The sequence below is a fragment of the Elephantulus edwardii genome, unplaced genomic scaffold (assembly GCF_000299155.1).
Source record: "Elephantulus edwardii isolate Elephantulus edwardi_28Jun2011 unplaced genomic scaffold, EleEdw1.0 scaffold00026, whole genome shotgun sequence".
NCBI classification, from domain to species: Eukaryota; Metazoa; Chordata; class Mammalia; order Macroscelidea; family Macroscelididae; genus Elephantulus; species Elephantulus edwardii.
Window position 1 is genome coordinate 3,180,394 of NW_006399776.1, and position 24,420 is coordinate 3,204,813.

The 24,420-nt window shown below is 40.3% G+C and overlaps 1 protein-coding gene and 1 pseudogene across 1 annotated transcript in view; both read right to left on the reverse strand.

The window, feature by feature from the left end:
• TUBGCP4 (tubulin, gamma complex associated protein 4) overlaps positions 1–24,420 on the reverse strand; it is a 58,876-nt gene that overhangs the window by 4,054 nt on the left and 30,402 nt on the right. The window contains exons 7-15 of the mRNA XM_006882965.1: positions 17,509–17,710; positions 12,014–12,179; positions 11,657–11,781; positions 10,962–11,012; positions 10,441–10,546; positions 8,294–8,401; positions 7,749–7,887; positions 1,259–1,436; positions 342–476 (exon numbers count right to left, since the gene is read on the reverse strand). Of these exons, the coding sequence (XP_006883027.1) occupies positions 342–476; positions 1,259–1,436; positions 7,749–7,887; positions 8,294–8,401; positions 10,441–10,546; positions 10,962–11,012; positions 11,657–11,781; positions 12,014–12,179; positions 17,509–17,710 (1,210 nt within the window). The remainder of the gene's footprint in view (positions 1–341; positions 477–1,258; positions 1,437–7,748; positions 7,888–8,293; positions 8,402–10,440; positions 10,547–10,961; positions 11,013–11,656; positions 11,782–12,013; positions 12,180–17,508; positions 17,711–24,420) is intronic.
• LOC102845382 lies at positions 23,664–24,015 on the reverse strand (annotated as a pseudogene).

Here is a 24,420-nt window from a genome sequence, read left to right on the forward strand (position 1 = left end):
CATTTACTATTCCCTTTCAGATATGCTTTATAACTAAATGAAATCATTGTTGTCAAGTTGGAATTGACTCATAGCTGACCCTCAGGGATTTTCCAAAGGCTGTAAAATCGCATGAGAGGAGACTGCTCATTTTTCTTGTGAAGCAGCTTCTAGATTCAAACCTTTGAGTTGGCAGCACAACTCCTTACCCACTAGGCTACCAGAGTTCCCTTTTGTTTTATAAGCATTTAAAAGAGTTTGAAAACGGTGATTCATAGTTCTATATCCTGTCAATTCAAAGTGCCTATGTAAGGAAGAGTCAGTACTAGAAACAGTCTTGCAAAAGTTTTAGTACTACTTACAGGTTTCAGCAGGATAAAGGACTGAGCCAGCAAATTGCTCAGGAAGTGGTCATGAGCCAGTCTGATACTTTCAAAGTCTCGGATAGAATTGATTTGATGTAGCAGCTGTGAGAACTGTGACTCCAACACATCCACCTGATAAACAGTTACAGAAAGAATTTTAGCACCTTGCACAATCTGAATACTCAAAAACAATGTTTGACAGAATGTAATATAAAAATCTCTGCCCCACTCCTCTTCGTACTTTAGAATTAACCAAACACACCTCAATTTTTCCTAGCCTTGCAGAAGTAAACTGTCTAGGTGAACCACCTCAGGTGTCCTGGCAGGATTCCCCTCACCCAGCTGACTCAGACCACATCCACCCACTGACTGACATGCTTAAATCCTATAGGATTCCAGAAGTTCTAACAAATTATAAAAGAAAAAAAGGTAAAATAATGCACAATAAAAGTTTGATTAGACTTCGTAATTAACAATTTTAATTAATGTTATAAAATATATATGAAAAATTGAATGAAAACACAAGATGATTTATAAACTTTGACTCAGGAGTCATGGGCTAGCACTGCCTTCTCCCTCCATAGCTGCTTCTGCAAGTATTTCCCTAATAAAACTCTTTCTTTGCTTGCATTAAAAAAAACTACAAAACAACAACTAAACCTTTCACTAAAAAGCAAAACAAAACAAAAATGGTCAAAGCAACATTAATGCATAGCTGATAAAGACCTTATTCCTTATATTTTATTTATTTCCACTTTCCCCCAAAATGCCCCAAGATATATACCTAATGACACATCCCCAAATTTTCTCAAACCAGAATTTTACCAAATGCAAGAACTGTTGTTCCTCTTTACTACCTCCTGCCAGCCTCAGACTTCTCTTTATAACCCTTCTGCTCATCCCTCAGTACAGACCTGGAGATAGTACTGGAGATTATCCACCAAGAATGCCATGTGGTTGCGCAGGCGCCACTTGACCGCATCCGTCTGATTGGACTTGAGGTGTTTGCGCTGCATTTGCAGAGCCCAGCAATGCTGCAGTTGGGCTTGTACACGGCGTACACTCAGCAAGTACTTGAAAACAACATTGTATCTGCAAAGAGACATCAGGCAGTTCAAGATCACCCACCTTCAGACTGGTCCTACCTACCCTCCCCAAAAAAGGCAGCAAGGAAAGAAGACTAGCTGGAGATAACTAATTTGTGGTGTATTTATAAAATGGATTATTACATGGCAATCAAGTGAATGATCTCCACAACAAAATAAATCTTTAACAAGGTGATTTTGAATGAAAAAAGGAAATCTTAAAAGATTTCATTTAAGTTGATACCCTTTCTTTGGGCAGAATGTTAAATGATCCAAAAAGCATTAAAAGAAGATGGAAGGAATATACAGAGTCACTGTACCAGAAGGAATTGGCTGACACAGAAGAATTTCATGGAACAGTGGTATGAGCAAGAGCCTGTGGTTATGAAGGAGGAAGTTCAAGTTGCTCTGTAAGAAGAGGCAAAAACCAAGATCCCAGGAATTGATGGCATACCAATTGACATATTTCAACAAACAGATGCTGCTGTGGATGTGCTAAGTTGTGCCAAGAAATCTGGAGAACAGCCACCTGGCCAACTGACTGGAAGAGATCGATATTTGTTCGCATTCCAAAGAAGGGGACCCGACAGAGTGTGAAAATTATCGAACAATATCATTAATATAACATGCAAGCAAGATACTGCTGAAAATTATTACAAAACGACTGGAGCAACATGTCAACAGAGAACTGCCAGATGTGCAGGCTGGGTTAGATGAGGTCGTGGTACTAGGGATATTAAAGTTAATGTTAGATGGATCTCGGCAGAAAGCAGAGAGTACTAGAGGAATGTCTCTCTGTGCTTCATTGACTATGCAAAGGCATTTGACTGTGTGGATCACAACAAACTGGTTGACTCTGAGAAGAATGAGAATCCCAGAACATGACTGTGCTTATGTGAAACCTATACTTGGACCATGAGGCAATCGTCAGAACAGAGCAAGGAGACACTGTATGGTTCAAAATCGGGAATGGTGTCTGCCAGGGATGTATTCTGTCTCCATATCTTTTCAATCTGTATGCAGAACAGATCATCTGTGACGTTTGGCTGTACGAGGAGGAATGTGGCATCAGGAATAGTGGAAGAGTCATCAACAATCTACTTTATGCAGATGACACAACCCTGATTGCTGAAACTGAGGAGGACCTAAAGCTCCTGCTGCAGAAAATCAAGGATTGCAGCTTTCAATATGGATTGAAGCTCAACATCAAGAAAACAGATTCTCAACACTGGGCCAATTGGCAGCATCTTTATGGATTGAGATAGTTAATAGTTTTAGTTTGCTTGGCTCCACAGTCAACATTCTTGGTACCAGCAGCCAGGAAATCAGGAGATGAACTGCATTGGGAAAGTCAGCTGTCAGAGACCTTTCCAGAGTACTGAAGAGTAATGACATCAGGCTAGAGACTAAGGTGCACCTGATCTGGGCTACAGTCTTCACAACTGCATGCTATGCATCAGAGAGCTGGACAGTGACTAGGGATAACAGAAAGAGAACTGATGCCTTTGATCTGTGGTGCTGGAGAAGAGGGTTAAATATAATATCATGGACTGCTAGGAGAATAAACAGGTTTGTCCCAGAGAGGGTGAAGCCGGGCTGCTCCTAGGAGGCAAGGATTCTGAAGCTTTCTCTGACATACTTTGGACATGATGCAAGGAGGGACCAGTCCTTGGAGAGGGACATCATGTTTGGGAGGGTGGAGGGACAACATAAGAGAAGAAGACCCTCAGTGAGATGGATAGATTCAGTGACTGGGGTAATGGGAGTAGGTGTTCTAGAGAAAGTGAGGTTGGCACAGGATAGGGCAGGGTTTAGGGCTCTTGTACATAGGGTCACTATGAGTTGCAAGTGACTCGATGACACATAACAACAACAACCCTTTCTTAATAATGCTTAAAGCAATAAGGAGCTCTAATGGCCTAATCCTTAGTACGTTACATTACTAACCAAAAGCTGAGTGTTTTAATCACTAGGATTAAGACGAGTCATCTCCTCCCATGAATACACACATACACATAAGCACACACATTGATTTGGAGAAGAGATACATAAAGAAGCTATAAAACTATATAAAAATAAGGGAGCTCTGGTGGCCTAGTGGCAAGACACTGCACTGCAATCCCAGAGGTACGCGGTTCAAATCCACTAGATGCTCTGCTGGAGAAGGAGGGGGCAGTCTCCTCATGTACCAGTCAGATCTGATTTGACGGTACACGTGAAAATAATACAATAAAAATTTAAAAAAAAAACCCTATATAAAAATAGAATAATGCGTGGAATATGGGGGAGGGTTTGGTGAGGATCATACAGGTAGACGGATGTTATTGTCAGTATTCTCATTTTCAGACTGGCAGTGATTTTAACGTACTCTTTTTATACTTTTGGAGGGATCTCTAGTGGTATAGTCGGGGCAGGGAGTTAAATTGCTGACCCAAAGGTGGCACCTCTCTGGTGGTTAGAACCCAGCAGCAGTTCCACAGGAAAGATGGGCAATCTCCTAGGCAATTTCCAGGTGGTGAAAATGTGCTGGAGGGTCAGCTATAAGTCAGTCCCAACTTGATGACCATGAGTTGAGTTGAAGTAGTTTTATGTCTGATCTCTGTATGTGTTAAAGAAGGAACAGAGTTCTTATATATTCATGTCTCTCAGGGACTAATGAAGACCTTGAGTTGAAAAGACACAAGGGAAGAGAAGCTGATCCCTGATAGAAATGGATAGATCTACTCATCTTTCTCAAGCTGAAAGAACTAATAAACCCAAGCCTCCAATACTGGAGGATTTTCTGGGTTAAAATCTTGAATGATGGAGGAAGTATCAAAAGAAGATGGAAGATACACACAGGGTGACAATATAAAAAAACACCTGGTTAGCATGGAACCATTTCATGATTAAGAAATAATGGTAATGAAGAAAGGCAATCCAACTATTTTGAAGGCAGGAGCAAAAAATAAATCCCCAGGAACTGATAGAATGCCAACTAACATATTTTTAACAAACTGGTGCTCACTAGTCTACACCAAAAAATTTGGAAGGCATGGTCAACGAACAGGAAGAGATGTGTATTTTCCCCCATTCCCCAAACAATGATCCAATGGAATGTGGATATTATCAAACTAAACCTAGATTAAGAGGCTGTTGTCTGGACAGAATAAGAGAAAATGGCTTGGTTTAAAATCAGGAAAGATGTGCATCACGGTTGTATCCTTTCTCTATACCTATCCAACCTGTATGCTGAGGACATCATTCAAGAAATTGGACTCTATAAAGAAGAATGTGGCATCAGCATTGGAGGAAAACTCATCAACAACCTGCATTATGTAGATGACACTCCCTTGCTGAAAGTGAGGAAGACATGAAATACTTGTCAAAGAAAGTCAGACTACAGTCTTCCATATAGAGTACAGCTCAACAAGAAAACAAAATCCTTCACTACTGGACCAATAGGCAATATCTTGACAGATGGAGAAAAGACTGAAGTTGTCAATGATTTCATTTTACTTGGATCCATAATCAACATTCATAGTAGTAACAGTCAAGAAATTAAAATAAAAAAGTTACATTGTGAAAAATCCTGCTGTCAAAGTCCTCTTCAAAGTGTTATGGAGCAACAATGTTGGTTTAAAGATACGCCTGACTCATGCCATGGTCATTTCAATCACTTCCTATGCACCTGAGAGTTGGACAGTGAATAAGGATTACAGAAGAAGCATCAATGCCTTTGAGTTGTGTAGAGTACTGTATTCTATGGACTGTCAAAAGAACGAGCAAGTCTGTCAGGCAGGAAGTCCAACCAGGGTGCTCCTTTGAGGCAAGGATAGCGAAACTTCATCTCACATATTTTGGGCATGTTGTTAGGAGGGGCTAGTCTTTGGAAAAGGACACTGTGCTGGGAAAGGCGGAGGGTCAGAGTAAGAGAGGAAGACCCCAACAAAAAGAACTAATATAATAACTAACAGTGGGCTCCAGGGTATCAGCGATTCTGAGGACGGGGAAAGAAAGGGCAATGTTCTGATCTGTTGTTCATAGGGTTGCTGTGAGTCACAGTCTATTTGACAGCACCTAACCATAACAATTTGCATAAGTCAGTCCTATTCTAAAGTATGTCAACGGAACAAATATACAGGAAGTTCTGGTGGCCTACTGGTTAAGAAGCTGCACTGCAATCCCGATAGCATGCTGTCCGAATCTACTAGAATTCACTAGCTGCTCAACGGGAGAAGGATGGGCAGTCTCCTCCAATGCGATTAACTGTCTCTGAAAACTCACTAGAGGATCAGCTATAGTTCTGTTCTGACTCTATGGTACACCAAAACACAAATACAGAATATCAAAATAGCAGACTTCATTTATATCACAAATTGAAATGCAACGGTAAAATGGTATCTTTTCAGATAATTAGGGAAATCTCAACACAGATCGCCAGGAGAACAAATAGGTCTGTCTTGGTCAGGGTGAAACCAAGTCTCTCTTTGGAGGCAAGGTTTTCAAAGCTCCGTCTCACATATCTTGGTATGCTTTCAGGAGGGACCAGTCCTTGGACAAGGACATTATGCTTTAACGGTGGAGTGACAGGGCAGGAGAGAAAGACCCCGGATGAGATGGATTGACTCAGTAACTAGAGCAATGGGGTAGGTGTGTTGGAGTCAGTGAGACTGGCTCAGGATAGAGCAGGGTTCAGAGCAACTGTACAAAGGGTTGCTATGAGTTGCAGGCAACTTGATGGCACATAACAAAACAAACCAGATAGTATGTAATAAGGAATTACTGTTAATTTTGTTGAGTGTGAGAATGACAATACAGTTAAGAATATGCCTTTTTAAACAACTCAGTTACCTACAGAAGCAGACAGATCTGAGGAAGAAATCTTTAAATAGGTCTAGCAAAAAAATGTTAGGGGGAGGAAGTAAATGGAACAATTAGCAAAATGCTGATGGTTTTAAAGCTGAGTAACAAGTACATGGGAACCTGCTATATAATCCATCTGTTTATATTTAGAAATTTTTATTTAAAAAAAAAAACCAACCAACCACCTAAAAACTTTTATAAATTCCATTTCTACAAAGTTATTAGAAGCTTATCAAGTTAGCTGTTGAATGCACTGTTCACGTGTGGAACAATGAGTCAAGAAGATCTGGAGGCTCTTGGACAAGATCCGTGTAGTTCAGCTATTGGGTCAAAGACTCTGAAGATGTCACAGAATCTTCTCTTTCAACCTGTTTCCTCACTCCAAATTATGCCCAGTCTAACATACTCTAAGCTACTCTGTCATCAAAAAGTAGAGTTGTTGTGAAAAGAAAGTGGGAGAGTGAAAAGAGTTGGTTAGAAGAAGAGATGGTTCCTGCTTTTTCTCTTTGCTACTAGTCCAGCATAAATGAGCATGACAGGTTCTGCCCTCCTTACCCAAGGCTAGTGGTCAGTCCACTAAAGAGCAATGGGGTTTGAAAAGTTTCTGGAAATCTTGTAGGGGTAGATTTCAGAGGCTACTACCAGTCAAATAAGAATCTTCTACCCCTTTCTGTAGAAATTTAGTTTCCTTCTGGTTTGGAGACACTATGTCTCAAACAGGGCCAAACAAAAGCACATAGCAGGCTTCCCACTAAAAGAAGAAATCCGTTATGTTAAGAGTCTCCTAGCACCTGGGTCTAGTTCCTTTATTTCAAGTTTCCAGCTAGCTGTCCTGTTGTCTATTCTTGGGATAAGGAAGTGATCTTTTCCTCAATCACCAAAATACACAGCAGATATTCTGTCAGGACTGCCCCAAGCAAATCAACAGAGGAGTTACAAAATGTAGCCCTTACTCTTCTTTTCCACTGACAGCATGTTGCAGGGTCTGGTTTAACCCCTGTCTTTCCAGGGGTCCTTTCCCCTCCTCTTCCCTGTTCTTTCTTTTTTACTTTCTTTTTGCATGGCCCACCCTACACTAGCTATGTCCCTGTTTTACTGCCTTAATAAATCTTTTTCATTTGTTTTGCTTAAAAAAAATTACAACATTTAGGGAGCGACTTTATTGGGGCTAGACTCTCTACGTGGTTCATAAGACTGTGTTTTCCAGAGATTACAAACCTGTAGCCTGAACTATTTTTTTAAATGTAATTTTTGGTAGTCTTAAGTGGGATTGTACTCTCTACTTCCTTCCAGTCAGTGTCCACCACTCCCCACTGTCAAATCTGCAGCTTTACTTCCTACTTCTGCCTGCCTGCCTAGAAGGTATTTGAGTTTACATAGGTCGATTATGTTCCCACAATTCTATTCCTGCTAATTTCTTCCCTTAGAAGTAAGGTGGGTAAGATTTATTCATAAAATATTCAGAAGCACTCACTTTTCCAGGACAGCAGGGGTGAAGAGAATGTGTAGTGGCCACTGCACTTTGTAGGAAAGACCCAGGGCTGCCCAGCCAGATGCAGGGGCTTCCCGGGGAGACGTTTCCCGAGACGGCCCTTCTCTTGCCTGAGCAGCATCTGTAATTATCAAGAAAAGGAAAGGAAGAAAAAAAGGGATGTGTGTGTCAGTTCGTCTAGAATCAGAGCCTCAGCAAGGTGAACAGTCTTCACAAAAGCTCACTTGAGCCTGCAGTGTCAGAAGCACAAATGGTAAGAGGGGCCATAAAGGCAACAAAGTAATGTCTATGTGAGGTCCAGTATATCTATTTCTTTTCAGCCTAATGTCATGAGGCTAGTAAATATTGATGGTAAATGTGGACCATTCCAGCAGCATGACAGAAAAGTAATCGTGCATCTCATGGTGTCTGGACCTCACTTTGTACTAGATTATCTCTAAAGGTCCAAAAGGATATGGTTTCTGTGGAGGTGGATGGAAGCTGAGGTAGGAAAATGGATGACAGCCAGTAGGAGAAGAATAGCAAACCTTTATGCTCCTTTCCATGATATTCAATTGTCAAGTGCAACAGAGGGAGAAGGTTGTCATCATCTAGTAATACTTTGTGTGCTGACTGCTGAAAGGCTACATTCACATCTGCAAGAAAGAACACAATAGCTGACAGAAATGTCTGACAAGGGACAAAGCCAGCCTTTTCCAGCTTTCTGCTTCTCCTCTACCAGCCGAACACTAACAGAAGATGTCGTAGACACTTGTTGCTTTTGGCTGCCCTGCATTCATTCCTCTTCTCCTGTTGAGGTATCAGCACTCTAATTTTCCCCTGTACAATGTATACAATTTCAGTGGAGCTGACAATAGCTGATTCTAAGAGTAAGTAGGTGACCAAGGTATGAACAAAAGGAAAATAATACTCTACTTGTTGTATGCCGCTGGGTCAGAACCAACCCATAGCTGACCCTCCAGCAGGTTTTCAGAGGCAATAAATCGCACAGGAATTGCCAATCCTCTCAGGGAGCAGCTGGTCAACCACATGCCTTTGGGATTACAGCACAGCTTCTTACCACTACCTGCCAGAGCTCCTGAATACAATGTTCCAGTATTTTGTTCAGGAGCATGAACATGACATATTGACCCACTCAAGTTTTCTACTCAGACTTTTTTATTTTAAAAAAAAGTAAACCATTTTGTCTAAACAGATATGGACTTAGCAGGATATAAACTTGATGCTGCTGGAGGCCATGTCACCATGTGGAAAGCCTGCCTCAGGAGAGAATTAAAATATCAAAGCCACTGCCATCAAGTTAATTCTTCTAACTTACAGTAAAACACAGAGCAGAGTAGGCTGCCCCAAGGGTTTCCAAGGCTGCAAATCTTTACAGAAACAGACTACCACATCTTTCCTTCGTGCAACAGCTGGTGGATCCAAACTGCCAACCTTTCGGTTAGTGGTGCAGTGCTCTCAGCACTGCACAGTTAGGGCCTCCAGGGAAGTAGGAGCAGAAGTATAAGCTGGAAAGAGACCACATCTCAAAGATATCATGTGAGGCATCAGACAAAACTTTGCTTAAAACCATCAAAACTCTAGGCTGTTCAGCTATGTGAATCAAACTATTATGTGTGTAATAAATCAATAAATGTTCTTTTCCTCCCTTTACTTAAATGAGTTTGAGTTGAGTTTTCTCGGAACTATAATCAAAAAAGTCCTACTTAAAAATAGTTGACATCTCTTGTTTTTTTAAAGGGTTAGAAAATGATCATCGTGCCTACTCGTCCACCCCCATCTTTGTTTATGCTTTGATCCTTACCTAATTCTCACTCATGAGATTGAACAGGAATGGCCATTTCCTGATCACTGACAGAGGCTGACACTTTATCCAAGCAGATGTATCCTAAATCTGACAGCTTTGGCCACAGTGGTTGATAACAGGCTTATGCCAGATCAATCAAAATCCCTTCTGTGGGATTTTTAAACTTGCTATGTAAAGTCCAGGCTTGTTTTCTCCTGAAAAGACACTATAAAGCATGTTCTTGGGAACTACTGGTGGCCATGCTTCTAGAAAAGGTCACCAAAGAGCACACAAGAGGCATAGAAAAGACACAGTAGGAGAGGAAACAAAGTGCTAGTGCGATCCACGTTTCTAGCTACACTATGATTTTTAGATATATTTGCAAGTACATTTCCCTTTTTTACCAAGGTTACTTCTGGTTAGGATTCCATCATTTATAACCTAAAAAGTTCTGATACAACCCTGCAAGTGGCAATATATCCTAACATATCCCATAAGGTATATTTGGCTATGAACGTACTTGAGATATTTTGATATATTGAGATGAGTATATCTGAGATGAAATTCTGGTTTTGAAAACCTGCACCTGTGCAACAATGAATGAAAAGAAATCCAAATTCTTTATAAACTTTCATTAAAATCTCAATTTAAAAAAACCCCAAAACAAAACACCTGCACCAACTGTTGTAGGAAAGGCCATGGAGGAGATGCTGTTTCTAATGTCCTCAGCAAAAAGCCTGCCTGGAAGGAGCCTTCGTCTTCACCAGTGTTGTCCTGTAACTCACCAGGCTGCACTTAGGTGGAACAGGGCTAAATGGCTTAGCAACAGTCAACAAAAACCCTGCACCTTCAGAAAGCTGGCAATTCTCTGGACCAGAGGGCAATTACCATGCTCAGTTACTGCAGTAGGTGGTGTTTTTAACATATGCTGAGCTGTATCAATGAAGGCCTGAAACAGTTCTCCGCGTCCCAGAAGGTAAAAGTCTTTAATGATCTGAGGAAAGAATTTACATTTAAAATTTAGTAATCCAGCAACCAAGAGCTACTTACTATCCTAAAGGTATTATAAGTATAATAAAATTTGTAATCTCATCAGTTTAAACTACAAAAGGTTTTAGGTTTTGATATTTAAAAAGATATACTTAGCAATTCCTTATGGCAAGATGACTGGTCTATGTGTAGCATTACTTAGTCAATGGCAATCTAATTATATTAAGCCAAAAGAAAGTATACACCCACACTTTGAATTATAGTAGGTTTGTAGTATTAGGCATAGTTTGCTCACTTGGAAAAAGGACATAGGAGGCCACTCTTACAGCCTCAATACAGGCAACCAGTAGTCAATCACAAAGATTACCGAATGAAAGCCATTTCCCTCCAGAATTAAGAGTTAGCTAAATGGTTACTACCTTCAGCTGACCCAGTAAATCTGACTCTTCTACCATCAGCTTCCAGAGATGCTACGAAAAGAATCAACCAAAATAGGGTTAAATTTCATTATAATTTTCATTACTGAAAAGAATGGTTCTATACGAATGCAGCAATATATTGAAAAAGTCCTATACACCATGACCAAGCCGGGTCAATCTCAGCAATGAAAGGATGATCTAACAGTTAAAAGGAAAAGCGAGAATGTTTTGTAATTATATACTGGTGACGATAATGCAACATAATGAATATACTAAAAACCACTGAGTTGTGCATTTTAAAGTGGTTAAAATGTCAAATCTTATGCTATATGCCTGTTAGCTAAAGGGGAAAAGTTATATGAGGCATTTATTACATTAAAAATTAAGAGAAAAGACATGTGATCATCTCAACAGATACAGGAAAAGCATTTTGCAAAATTCAACATGCATTTGATTTAAAAGAAAGAGAAAGAAGAATTAATTAGAAGGTAACATTTTTATGCTGATAAAGGTAACACCGTCTGCTGTGACAGCATCTGCCTCTATTCATAAAGGGGGTGCTTTTCTTTTCCTCTTGCGTGCCTGCCTCAAACAAGTTAAGATCTAAACACATCAAGAAGAGACTAAAGCCAAGAACTTACTCTCTGGGGCACCAGTCTATCTCTTTCTACCAAAATATAAGATGAAAGACAAACCTCAGCCACAGTGCTACGGATGCGGTCCACCACCTGCTCAAAGTCCACCAGGCTGAAGAGCGGCTGCTGCTTGAGTCGATGCAGCTCTGCGGCAAAGGTGTCCTCCTGGTTCTTCAAAATGGATCCTGCCAAAGAGGAAGGGGCTGTGAGAGGAAGGCAGAGGACAGCCCAGGCCAGGTTTTCTGAAGAGGACTGATCCCCAGCGCTGCAGCTCCACTTTCTGCTTCTCGGCAAAGTATGTCGTTATTTGCTCACATACCTCAGCACATACATCTTGGAAGCCACTCCCTCTGATCTGATCCTTCACGGTATTAAGAGTCTTTGGCAGTATAGGACATTAGATTAGAAGATTCCTACCTTTTCTGGTTAGGTTCACATTTTGATTTTCAAACATCTGGACAGATTCTCCAACAAAGAGGATTTTCTCAGCAACCCTCACTGGAATGTAGGAAGGCAAAATCTCCACTCGCAGGGAAAACTGCTTCAGAGATGGTGCCAGCATGTTCTCTTCTTCAATCAGGCGCTGGTCAAGGAAATAATCCAAATCAAAGATGAAGAAAGAAAAGAAAAAAAAAACAAACATCCAAGAACTCTATCAACTATGATTTTATTTTTTTTTACTTCCCAAGAGGAGGGATTTTACATTCGATGTACAGTTCCCAAATCACCAGCTGTATTTCATTTTCACGCAGCAAGGCAGCTTTTTAAACATTAGGATTGTAGTTCTCATCCTAACTTTACTAGCTGTGTAAAAACATATGCAAGTAATCATTCTATCTGGAACTCAATTTCCTTTTTGGGAAGTTAGTCTTCATTTTTTTCCAGGTATAAGAGTATTGTGAGAAATGCAACTTTTTTGAATCTTGTTAGAAACACTGGAAATTTGGTAGGAATGCAAATCAGTTTCTCTCTAGATGTTCTCTCTCTCATTGCCATGAAGTTGGGTTCAACTCATGGCTGACCCACCAGTAGGTTGTTAAGGCTGTAAATCCCATGGGAAGAGACTGCCCATCTTTAGCAGGACAATTCTCTATGGACTATGCCACCAGATATACAGAATCAGAAAATCTGGGGAAGACTTCCAACATTATCTGTTTTGACCAGTCCTCTAGGTGATTCTGATCCACACTAAAATGTGGGTACTCCCACTACCCCAATCACTGAACCAATCAAGCTCATGGCGCCAAACATCTACTATCCAGTAAGGATCTTCCCATACTCTAACTTGCTTTTGATATAAACTTTCTCTAGCTCCATCCCTAAGTTTTGGAAGCAGGAGTGGCATCCACTTTCTTAACAATATGCCTCTGAAAACTATCAACTTTGATAAATGACATAGAAAGGCTTCAGCCTTTTGTCCATACGGTCTCTGTGAGTCGTGCTCGACTTGATGGCAATCAACCACAACAATCCCTGAATTACTGGCTCTATATTCCTGACTTTGATCTCTTACTCTACACACACTCCTTAGACCATCACATTTTATTAATTAATTGATGGACTGATTGATTAATCTGTAGCTTAATGATAATATAGATCTTTTAGGACAATCATATATCTTTGCAATAATTAAAAATATGGATGTTTCAGACAAGCAACATTTCACAGAACCTCTTGAAGATACTCATGCATGCTAGCTAGGTCAAAAACTACTGCTGTCTCATATGTGTCTGTCTTCTGTTCCACATTACCAGTTAGAGATTTCCCATTCCATTCACTACTTGCTTAACTGCTGAAGGTAGACACCCAGGTAACACTCTTGATTATTTGCTCCTGATGCATATCTAATTTCTGTTGTCACTGATTACCTTCAAGTCAAGCACAACTCATAGTGACTCTATGAACAAAAAGCCTGAAGCCTTTCTATAACTATCGATATTTATCAAAGTTCATAGAGTTGTCAGAGGCATGTTGTTTAGGAAGTAGATGCCATTCCTGCTTCCAATTACTAGGGCCAATTAATGTTATAACCTAAACATCTCTCAAACTCCTTTAGTCTTCTCCATATTCACAATTAACCCTGGTTTTTAGGGCAGTCTGTTTTCATTTAAGTATGCCCACAGTCTCCTAACTGAATTCCCTGCCTCTAGTCATGACTTTTTCATTGGTTACCCATGAAGCACCCAGAATAACTTTTCTTTTCTATTTTGATGGTGGTTTTTGTTGTTATGTGTCATCAAGTCACTTGCGACTCATAGTTATCCTATGTACAAGAGCCCTAAACTCTGCTCACTGTCTCTGACACACCTACTCCCACTACCCCAATCACTGAATCAATCTATCTCATCGAGGGTCTTCCTTTCCTGCGCTGTTGTTCCTCCACTCTCCCAAACATGATGTCTCTCTCCAAGTACTGGTCACTCCTTGCAACATGCCCAAAGTAGGTCAGATGAGACTTCAGAATCCTTAACTCCATGGAGCAGCCCAGCTTCACACTCTCCTAGCAGTCCATGGTATATTCAACACTCTTCTCCAGCACCACAGCTCAATGGCATCAATTCGCTTTCTATCATCCCTAGTCAATGTCCAGTTCTCCGATGCATAGCATGCAATTGTGAAGACTATAGCCCAGATCAGATGCATCTTGGTCTCCTGCCTGACATTGTTGCTCTTCAGTACTCTGGCAGCTGACTTTCCCAATGTAATTAATCTCTTGATTTCCTGGCTGCTGGTACCAAGAATGTTGACTGTGGAGCCAAGCACTCTAAAACTACTAACTATCTCAGTCTCTTCACCATCCATAAAGATGCCAAATGACCCAGTGGTGCCAATCTTTGTTTTCTTGATGTTGAGCTTCAATCCTTATTGAAGACTGCAGTTCCTGACCTTCTGCAGCAAGCACTTCAGGTCCTCCTCAGTTTCAGCAAGCAGGGTTGTATCATCTGCCTAATGCAGGTTGTTGATGATTCTTCCACCAACCCTGATGCCACATTCCTCCTCATACAGCCCAGCGTCCCAGATGATCTGTTCTGCATACAGATTGAAAAGGTATGGAGACAATACATCCCTAGTGGACCCCTTCCCAATTTTGAACCATGCAGTGTCTCCCTGCTCTGTTCGGATGACTGCCTTTTGGTCCAAGTATAGGTTTTGCATAAGCACAATCAAATGTTCTGGAATTCCCATTCTTCTCAGAGTCAGCCACAGTTTGTTGTGATCTACAGAGTCAAAAGCCTCTGCATAGTCAATGAAGCACAGAGAGACATTCCTCTGATATTCTGCTTTCCGCCAAGATCCATCTAACATTAGCTATAATATCCCTAGTACCACGACCTCTTCTAAACCCAGCCTACCCATCTGTTGATGTGTTGCTCCAGTCATTTTTAGATAATTTTCAGCACAATCTTGCTCGCATATGTTATTAATGATATTGTTTGATAATTTCCACAATCTGTCAGGTCACCCTTCTTTGGAATGGGAACCAATATTGATCTTTTCCAGTCAGCTGGCCAGGTGGCTGTCCTCCAGATTTCTTGCCACAACTTAGCACATCCAGGGCACTGTCTGTCTGTTGAAATATGTCAACTGATATGCAGTCAACTCCTGGAGCTATGGTAAGAAGCATTTTATGAATACACTTTTTATTGGTTTTAAAAATGATAGGGTGATTAGATATTGATAAGTTTTGCAGCACAAGAAATGACTAATATAACAGGAGAATGTTTCTGAAGGATAAGTTGTAAATCATAATACTTTCAAATGACTGTGCATATGCAGTTGATGATGTATGGCTAGAATGAAAGAGTGATTGAGAAAATGCAAAAATTTTGGGGTTTGTTACTTAAGAAGTCAGTCAGTACCATAAAAGGAGACCAATTAGCCTAATATTAATTTGGGAGAAGACGAAAAGCTTGAGAATTTAAAGACTTGGTCTGATGAAAAGGCTGCTGCTGAAATGTTTTCCTCACACTATGGCTTGTTTTTAAATTGAGACTTTATTGTAAGTTTATAAAGAACTTAGATTTCCATTAATTCATTGGTGCACATGTTCCTCCCTGCCCTCCTCCTCCAGTTGGCTTTTTTCTTTGGGAAAAAAGTTCTTTCATTATTATATAGTCCACCCCCACCTCCAGACCACTTTACTATGCAGCTCTTATTCTGGACTCTTGTCAAACCAACAATACCTAATCATATATTCCTTTTATACAGTCTCTCCCACGTCTGTTTCAATGCCATGTACATTATTTATCCCCTCTTTTCTTAGTTTCCCACAACTTCCCTGTCAGTCCTGTTTTATAACAGTGGCATTACACAGTATTTGTCTTTTCATGACTAAGATATTTCACTCAGCATAATGTCCTTCATGGTCACCCATTTTGTTTAATATTTCATGAGTTCTTTGCTTGTCAGTGCTGCATAATATTCCACTGTGTGAATATACCACAGCTTCTCTATCCATTCGTGTATTGATGGGCACTTGGGTTGTTTCCAACTCTTTGCTATTGTGAACAAAACAGCAATAAACATGGCTGTGCATATATCTGCTTAGGTGGCAGTTCTGGTTTCTTTAAAAGGATAACTTTTCCATCAAGTAACTCTGATGTTACTGTTCCTGGTTTCCAGCTTTTTTCAGGTTCAAGCCTAAATTCCTTTCCATCACTTATAAGAGTTTTCATGATATTACTTGTCTCTGCTTCACTTAACAGCTTCATCTCTTTCCACTTCCCTCTCCCTACTTTGTTTCTTATAATTTCTATGTCAATCCTTAAAAGACCATCTCAACTGAATTACTGATGTTCCCTAAATAAACCATGTCTTTCATGGCTTCTGTATCTCTATACACATCAGTCCTGCCTGGAATATTTCTTGCTCTCTCCTCCCAAAATTCTTGTCCCAGCCCAGTGAGGTAGCTATCAATTAGGCTTATGTGACAAATAAGGAAATACAGATGCAAGAAGTTTCATTCCTTTGCCAGATGGCAAACTGAATCCTTCAATCTGTGAATCTTTTTTGAGAACCTATTAAGATTGATTCAGGCCTGGAAGCAGGAGTGGCATCCACCTCCTAAACCACATACCTCAGGAAACTCTATGAACATAGAGAAATGATGATAGTTATAGAACAGTGTTCAGGTCTTTTGTTCATAAGAGTCGCTATGAGTCAGACTCGACTCGATGGCATTTAACAACAACAACAACTACAACTCCTCCCAAACACGTCACAATTTCAACATATATTTCCCTGAAAAACCTTCTGTAGGTCCTTTAAGACTATATTCCAAGAATAACCATATTTACTCGTTAGAGCTTTTACTGCATGGTAATACAATAGTTTACTTTTCTGTATCATCTCCTAAAACTAGAGGCCCTTCAGGAACTGGGACCACTCCAGTTTAGTTCTTCAGTGAATAACAAGCACTCAAAATGTTGCAATAGAGTAAATGAACTCATGCCATGAGGATAATGCCAGACACTGAGGGGTCTTATAAAACTTCAAACCACATTTAAAAGTTACAGAGTTCCTCCATCTTATAAAGATGAGACCTATTATTAAGTTTTAAAATACATATATGGGGAAAAGGGAAACAAAAGGAATCTCAAAAATTAATTCTTTGATAGTCTTATATGAGTGAAAATAAAGCTAAGTGGGTAAAAGCATATAATGTAATCAATGTTACAAAACAAAATTTTATCAGTGGTTGAATGGAAAAGTAATTTGTTTTATAAACTCTCACTCAAATCACAATTTAAAAAAAAAAAAAAGAAGAAGACAAAGCCAAGTGTTTCCATCTAAAGATGTTATGGAAGGTGCCTAGGTCCTGAGGAGCTAGGGAGGGCTCACCACAAGATCACTTAGCTGTACCCTTTATGATTCCTGGGAGGAGTTAGCTAAGTTTCTCCCTGTGCTCTTACCAAGTCCTGGAGTTCTTTTAACTGTTTTCCTGTCAGTCCGCCAATTCCCAGATCCTCTTCATCCTCTTCTGGCTGGGCAGAGACATTGCCGGAAGATGGGCCTTGTTTGATAAAGAACTCTTCATGCTGGTCCAAGAGGAGTCCATGAAGCATCCAGGCTGAGAGCTGCTTATACATGACCCCATGACACACTGCCAGGATTCTGAGTGGAAAGAAAAGTGAGAGTCTCAGGGGCTCAGTAAGAGAACACTAAACACCATGTTGTTGTTGTTGTTGATTTGCATCAAGTTGAGAATGACTCATAGCGACCTTATGAACAAAAGACCTGAAGTCTTTCTATAACTATTGTTGTTTCTCAAAGTTCATAGAGTTTCCAGAGGCATGTTACTTAGGAAGTGAATGCCACTCCTGCTTCCAAACATTTCTTAATCTGGGAGCTCCACCAAACACTGTCCACCATGGGTAACCGTTATGGAATCTGACACTCTAATGGCACAGAGTTCCGCATCTCTGCCACTTCAGGTTACCTCAGTACAGGAAATTGAGAGACCAGTGCTACACCACTAAGAAGAATGTTCCTCTAAATGGTCTCACATACTGTGGCATACTGTTAAGGAGGCATCAGTCCTAGGATAAAGACAGTAAGCTTGTAAAAGCAGAGGGTCAATGAAAGAGAGGAAGACCCTCAAGGAGACAGACTGATGCAATGACTGCACTAACGAGCCTGAGTGCAACACAGATTGTGAGGATGGTGAAGGATAGGACAGCGCTTTGATCCATTGTTCACAGGATGCCTATGAGCCTTAGTTGATCCAATGACACCTAACAACAACACTTCACAAAGTTCCAATCTTGGATGAATCAAACTATCAGCGTTCTCTTGACAGTGTTGCTGAGAATTACTAAGGAGAATCACAGAACTCTAACGATTAATGAAAATTCCTAAGCTCCAATTTAAATGCTAAAGAGCAATACTATTTTCATATTCAGTTTGCCATCTCCTTTCCTACATAGTAGCTACTCTAGATCACTACTACTTTCCCCAAACCACCTCACCTCTGCTATTTGTTTCTTCTTTCAAACGATCAATTCCCTATTTCAGAAGAAACGATAATGAGATTAGAACTACACAGTTTCCTTCTACTGAGTGTATAAACTCACTACTCTCCTCTTCCTTTCTTTCACAGTTTAAGAGATGTCTCTCCTCCTGTCTATTTTATTATTTTGTATGCGTGTACCGTCAAATCGGATCTGACTGGTACAGGAGGATATTGCTCCTCCTTCTCCGGCAAAGCATCTGGTGGATTCGAACTGTGTACCTCTGGGACTGCAGTGCAGCTTCTTGCCACTAGGCCACGAGAGCTCCCCCTCTCCTCCTGTCTTAAACTAACCATTATGCTCTATGCTATAGACTCTAATCCCTGCCCAGTAAAGCAGAGATTCTCAAAGTGTAGTCTCTAGCCAGCAGTATTAGCATTTTCCAGGGACTTGTTAAAAATGAAAAGTTTCAGACTCCACTTAAAAAACCCCCACAACACATAGTTGTAGAGTAAATTTCAACTCATAACCGCCTTCCACTGGGTTTCTAAGACTGTCCACCTTTCCACAAAGGAGCAAATGGTGGATTCAAACCATTACAAAACAAACCTTACAGTTAGCAGTCTAACACACTATGTACTATGCTGCCAGGGCCTACTGCTGTTGTTCAGAAATTCTGGAATTTGAGCCCAGCAATCTGTTTTTAACCATTTGGTGATTCTGATGCATGTTAACATTTAAGAAGCACACTCTAGGGGATTATTTTTATTCTTTATCTCCTTTCCTGTACCTAAAATCTCCTTTAGCTCAGTGGTTATTTTTACTTCAACAGCTTTTTATTTGCCTCCTCCATACAGACTCTTGCCTTTCACCACACAGTAATATGCCGGATTATATGATTCCTTGCTTAAAACTCTTCAAAGACTTCCCACTAATCTTAAAATAAAGATCAATATCTAAACACCATAACAATCTCTAAATGCTACAAACAGGGGCCTGATAATTTGATGAGTCACATGGGAAATGACCAACGAACCTGAAAATAACCATACTATTTTAACTTAAATGTTTGTCAAAGGACTAAGTGATTAAATGTGTAAACTTTTAACCACCATCTGAAATGTTTCCTAATATTCTGATAGTCTTTTAAAAGAGAAATATTTTATTTCCTCCTTTAATATGAGGTAATCATCAAAACTGCTGCATATTAAGTTAAAATTAAGTGGATTTTGGAGGACTATCCTTTTGGTATTCCCTGCTTTCAGCCAAGATCCATCTAACATCAGCAACGATATCCCTAGTACCACGACCCCTTCTAAACCCGTGTTTCATTGATTATGCAAAGGCATTTGACTGTGTGGATCATAACAAACTGTGGCTGACTCTGAGAAGAATGGGAATCCCAGAACATTTAATTGTGCTAATACGAAACCTATACTTGGACCAAGAGGCAGTAGTCAGAACAGAGCAGGGTAACACTGCATGGTTCAAAATAGGGAAGGGTGTACGCCAGGGATGCGTCCTGTCTCCATACCTTTTCAACATGTATACAGAGCAGATTATTCGAGAGGCTGGGCTCTATGAGGAGAATTGTGGCATCAGGATTGGTGGAAGATCTATTAACAATTTCTGTTATGCAGATGACACAACCTTGCTTGCTGAAACTGAGGAGGAACTCATGCACTTGCTGCGAAGGGTCAAGGACTGCAGCCTTCAGTATGGACTAAGGCTCAACGCCAAGAAGACAAAGATTCTCGCCACTGGACCAATTAGCAGCGTCAGGATGGATGACGAAGAGATTGAGAGTGTTCACAGCTTCACTTTGCTTGGCTCCACAGTCAACACTCTTGGTACCAGCAGTCAGGAAATAAAAAAGCGTATCGCGATGGGAAAGTCTGCCGTTAGGGACCTCTCTAAAGTACTCAAGAGCGACAGTGTCTCTCTGGAGACTAAGGTGCACCTGATACAGGCCATGGTATTTGCAATCGCTTGTTATGCATCAGAGAGTTGGACAATGACTAGGGAGGACAGAAGGAGAGTGGATGCTTTTGAGCTGTGGTGCTGGAGAAGGGTACTGAATGTACCATGGACTGCCAGGAAAACAAACAGATTCATCTTGGAGAGGATTAAACGAAGCTGCTCCTTGGAGGCAAGGATTCTGGGGCTTCGTCTGACATACTTTGGACATGTTGCCAGGAGGGACGGGTCCTTGGAGAGGGACATCATGCTTGGGAGGGTGGAGGGACAGCACAGGAGGGGAAGACCCTCTATGAGATGGATTGATTCGGTGACTGGGGTAATCGGGATGGGTGTGTCAGAGGTGGTGCGGTTGGCGCAGGATAGAGCAGGGTTTAGAGCTGTTGTGCATAGGGTCGCTATGAGTCGGAAACGACTCGATGGCACATAACAACAACAACAACAACATCCTTTTGGTTAGCACGAATATTAAATAGGTTTTATTTTTGTTGGAATCATATAGGAAGAATAGGTTAAATATGCAAGAGGTAGGCATATCTGAAAAAAAGCATTATGTAACAAAATGCAGAATCTAAAACTAATGAGTGAAAGGTTACTAAAACAAAAACCCTCAAACCATCTGCCATGGAGCTGATTCTGACTCATGCTGACCATCAGGTGTTTGATGCTCTAAGTCTTAAAGGGAGGAAATGGCTTTCTTTCTCTTTTTGGAGTTGCTGGTGCATTGGAACCACTGACCATTTGGTTTGCAGCCCAACACATAAAGTATCCCACCACCAGAGCTCCCTTGCAAGATTGTTAAGGATAAATGTTTGCATGATCACCCCACAGATAACAATTATGAAAGGGAAAAAGAATTACTACAATAAAAATATGTAACAGAAAATACCTGTCAAGAGACACAAAGTCAATAATGAAACAAACTGATTTCTGTGGGAAATCTTTCGATATGATGTAACAGGAAGTAAAACAATATCATCCATGTAGTATTATTGCCAAACATGTTTAGGTTGAACCTAATGGTAAAAAAATACATAATTCCAGATTGTGGAACATATAAGACAAATGGTAAGAATTACTTTAAAATGTCAAAGTCAGCAAAGACAAAAAAAGTGAGGGGTTCTGTTCTAAAGTCTCAAGTCATTGCTGTTGAGTCAGAATCAATTCATATTTGACCTTCAACGGGATTTCTGAGTCTGTAAATCCCACGGTAGGAAACTGGATTTGAACTGCCAGAGAGGTGTGGTCTTTGTGTTTGCAGGGAAATTTCCTACAGAATAGGCTACCAGAGCTCTCTGTTCTACATTAAAGGACACTAAAAAGAAACAGCAACCAAATATAACATATGAACACTGCCTAAATCCTGGAACATAAAAATAGGACAGCTATAAAGGATTTTAAAGAACAAGTGGGGAATTTGAATGTTCTAGGTGTCATATTATTGAATTAATGTTAACTTTTGAGAGTATAATTATGCTATTATAATTGGGTTATATAAGAGAATGTTCTTTTTCTAAGGAATTAAAGTAAAAGTATTTAGGGGTTGTATATGGTCATATCTAGGGTTATTTTCAAATGATTAAACAAAATAACTATCTGCGTGTGTGTATATATATTTTTGTTTTTAATACACATCTATGTACAAAGAGAGAAAGTAAGGAAACAGTAAAGGCTACCTAAGTGTTTATTGTACTACTATTTTTTCAACACTGTCATAGGTTTGAAATTTTTCAAAATAAAAAGTTGAAAAAAAAGAAAAAAATAAATTTTAAAAAATAAAAAAGTTGGAGAGGGTAAATAAAATGCAAGAGTTTGAAAGGTCTATAAAATTTGCAAATATACAATAAATTAAATTTATGTAAATGCTATTTTGTTTATAAAACATGTATATACATATAATGATATATTTATACATAAAAATAGAGAAAATATAAATATGTATCAAAAGCTAATGTTCGATATCTCAAAGGAATGAGAGGATAAATGATTTCTATTTGCTTCTCTGTATGTCTGTAGTTTCTACAATCAAAATGTCTTTTTTTTTTTAAATACGAATGTTGTTGCTGCTGTTTGGTGCTACCAAGTCAAGTACTCATAGTGATCCTATAAACAAAAGTTCTGAACCATGTTCTGTCCTGTGCCATCCTCATGCTTCCTGACACAAAAGAGCCCATTGTGGCAGTGATCACATCAATCTACCTGGTCAAGGGTTTTCCTCTCCTTCACCTACCCTCCACCCTTTCTAGCATCATGTCCCTTTCCAAGGAATAGCCCCTCCTAACAACATGCCCGAAGAATGTGAGGAGAAGCCTCATCATTCTTGTCTCCAAAGAGCACTCTGGCTGCATCTTCTCCAAAACATATGTTTGCTCTTTTGGCAGTCCATGAGATGTTCGGTGCTCTTCTCTGACACCACAGCTAAAAGGCATCAATTTTCTTCTGTCATCCTTATTCACTGTCCAGCTCTCAGGTGTATAGCAAGTGACTGGAAAGACTATGGCCCAAATCAGATGCACCTTAGCCTCAAACTGACATCATTACTCTTTAATTATTTGAAGAGGTCCCCAACAGCAGATTTTTCCAGTACGTCTCCTATTACCTGATGGCTGGTACTAAGGGTGTTAATTGAGGATCCAAGCAAGATAAAGTTATTGACAGTTTGAATCTCTTCTCCATCCATCATGATGTTGCTTATCAGTCCAGTGTTAAGAATCTTTGTTTTGAGATGCAAATTGACATTGAGCTGCAATCCATACTGAAGGCTGTATTCCTGGATCTTCTGCAACAAGTGCTTCAAGTCCTCCTCACTCTCAGTAAGCAAGGTTGGGTCATCTGCATAATGAATGTTATAGACTAGTCTCCCTCTGATCCTGATGCCACATTACCCTTCATAGAGTTCAGCTTCTTGAATAATTTGCTCAGCATAAATATTTTTGCCCCTTATAAATTTTTCCCCCTGGGCCAATGAAACAGGAAAAAACATCAATGGAGCATGTATAAATATAATGATGGTGTGTGTCGTGTCTTTATCTTCTGTCTCCTTGTGGTGGAAGCCATTTTCTCTCTTCCCCCAAATCCCACACACACCCTCTCCTCCTACCCCCAAGTCCAGGCATTCCCATCTGCTGGGCTTCCACTACTCACATCCCATAGATGCTCTCATCACTGTAGGCCACATACAGAAAATAGTCTTCCTCACAGTTGTTCTCATACAGCTGGCCCATGGTAGCACTAGTGGGAGGAATAGTGTTGTTGACAAAGAAGAATAAGGCGTCTTCAGTCCCAGGTGAATCCTCTTCCAGATTAAGAAACAGAATTGGCCAAGAGTGAGGTCAGAGGGCACGAACTACTTACTCTCGTCCAGATCTGGTAACGTGGTTTTAGGAGCCTTTTCCGTGATCACAGGGACCTGTCAGGACATTTCTTCTGATTTTTTTCTCCTTCCTTTTTCCAATACTCAAAAGGATGGTCTTCCTTATACTGGAATTTCATGATGGACCGCAAGGTTTCTAAAATTCCCTGATGTGGCCTGTCTTCCTCAGTAATTGTGTCTCTTGAGTATTGCTTTCCTCCTTCAAATTTCAGTATGTATCAGAACCTCTCTGGAAATGCCTGCTTCTGTGAAACACAACTTGGCAGACATCTCAGAAGGGCTCTCCTGTTCCCACACCTGGAAGTAAGGGACGTGGAAAGAAACCCAGGCAGCTTTTTCCTCGAGCAAGGAACAGAAAAACAACACAGCAGCGCATTGGGACTGTAACTACATGAAACCCTTCAGCTTACATATTAATTAAATACGTAGATGGACTGATGCTATAATTGGGGTGGTGGGAATGAGTGTGTCAGAGACAGCAAGGATGGCACAGGATGTTGTTGTTGCTGTTGTTATGTGCCGCC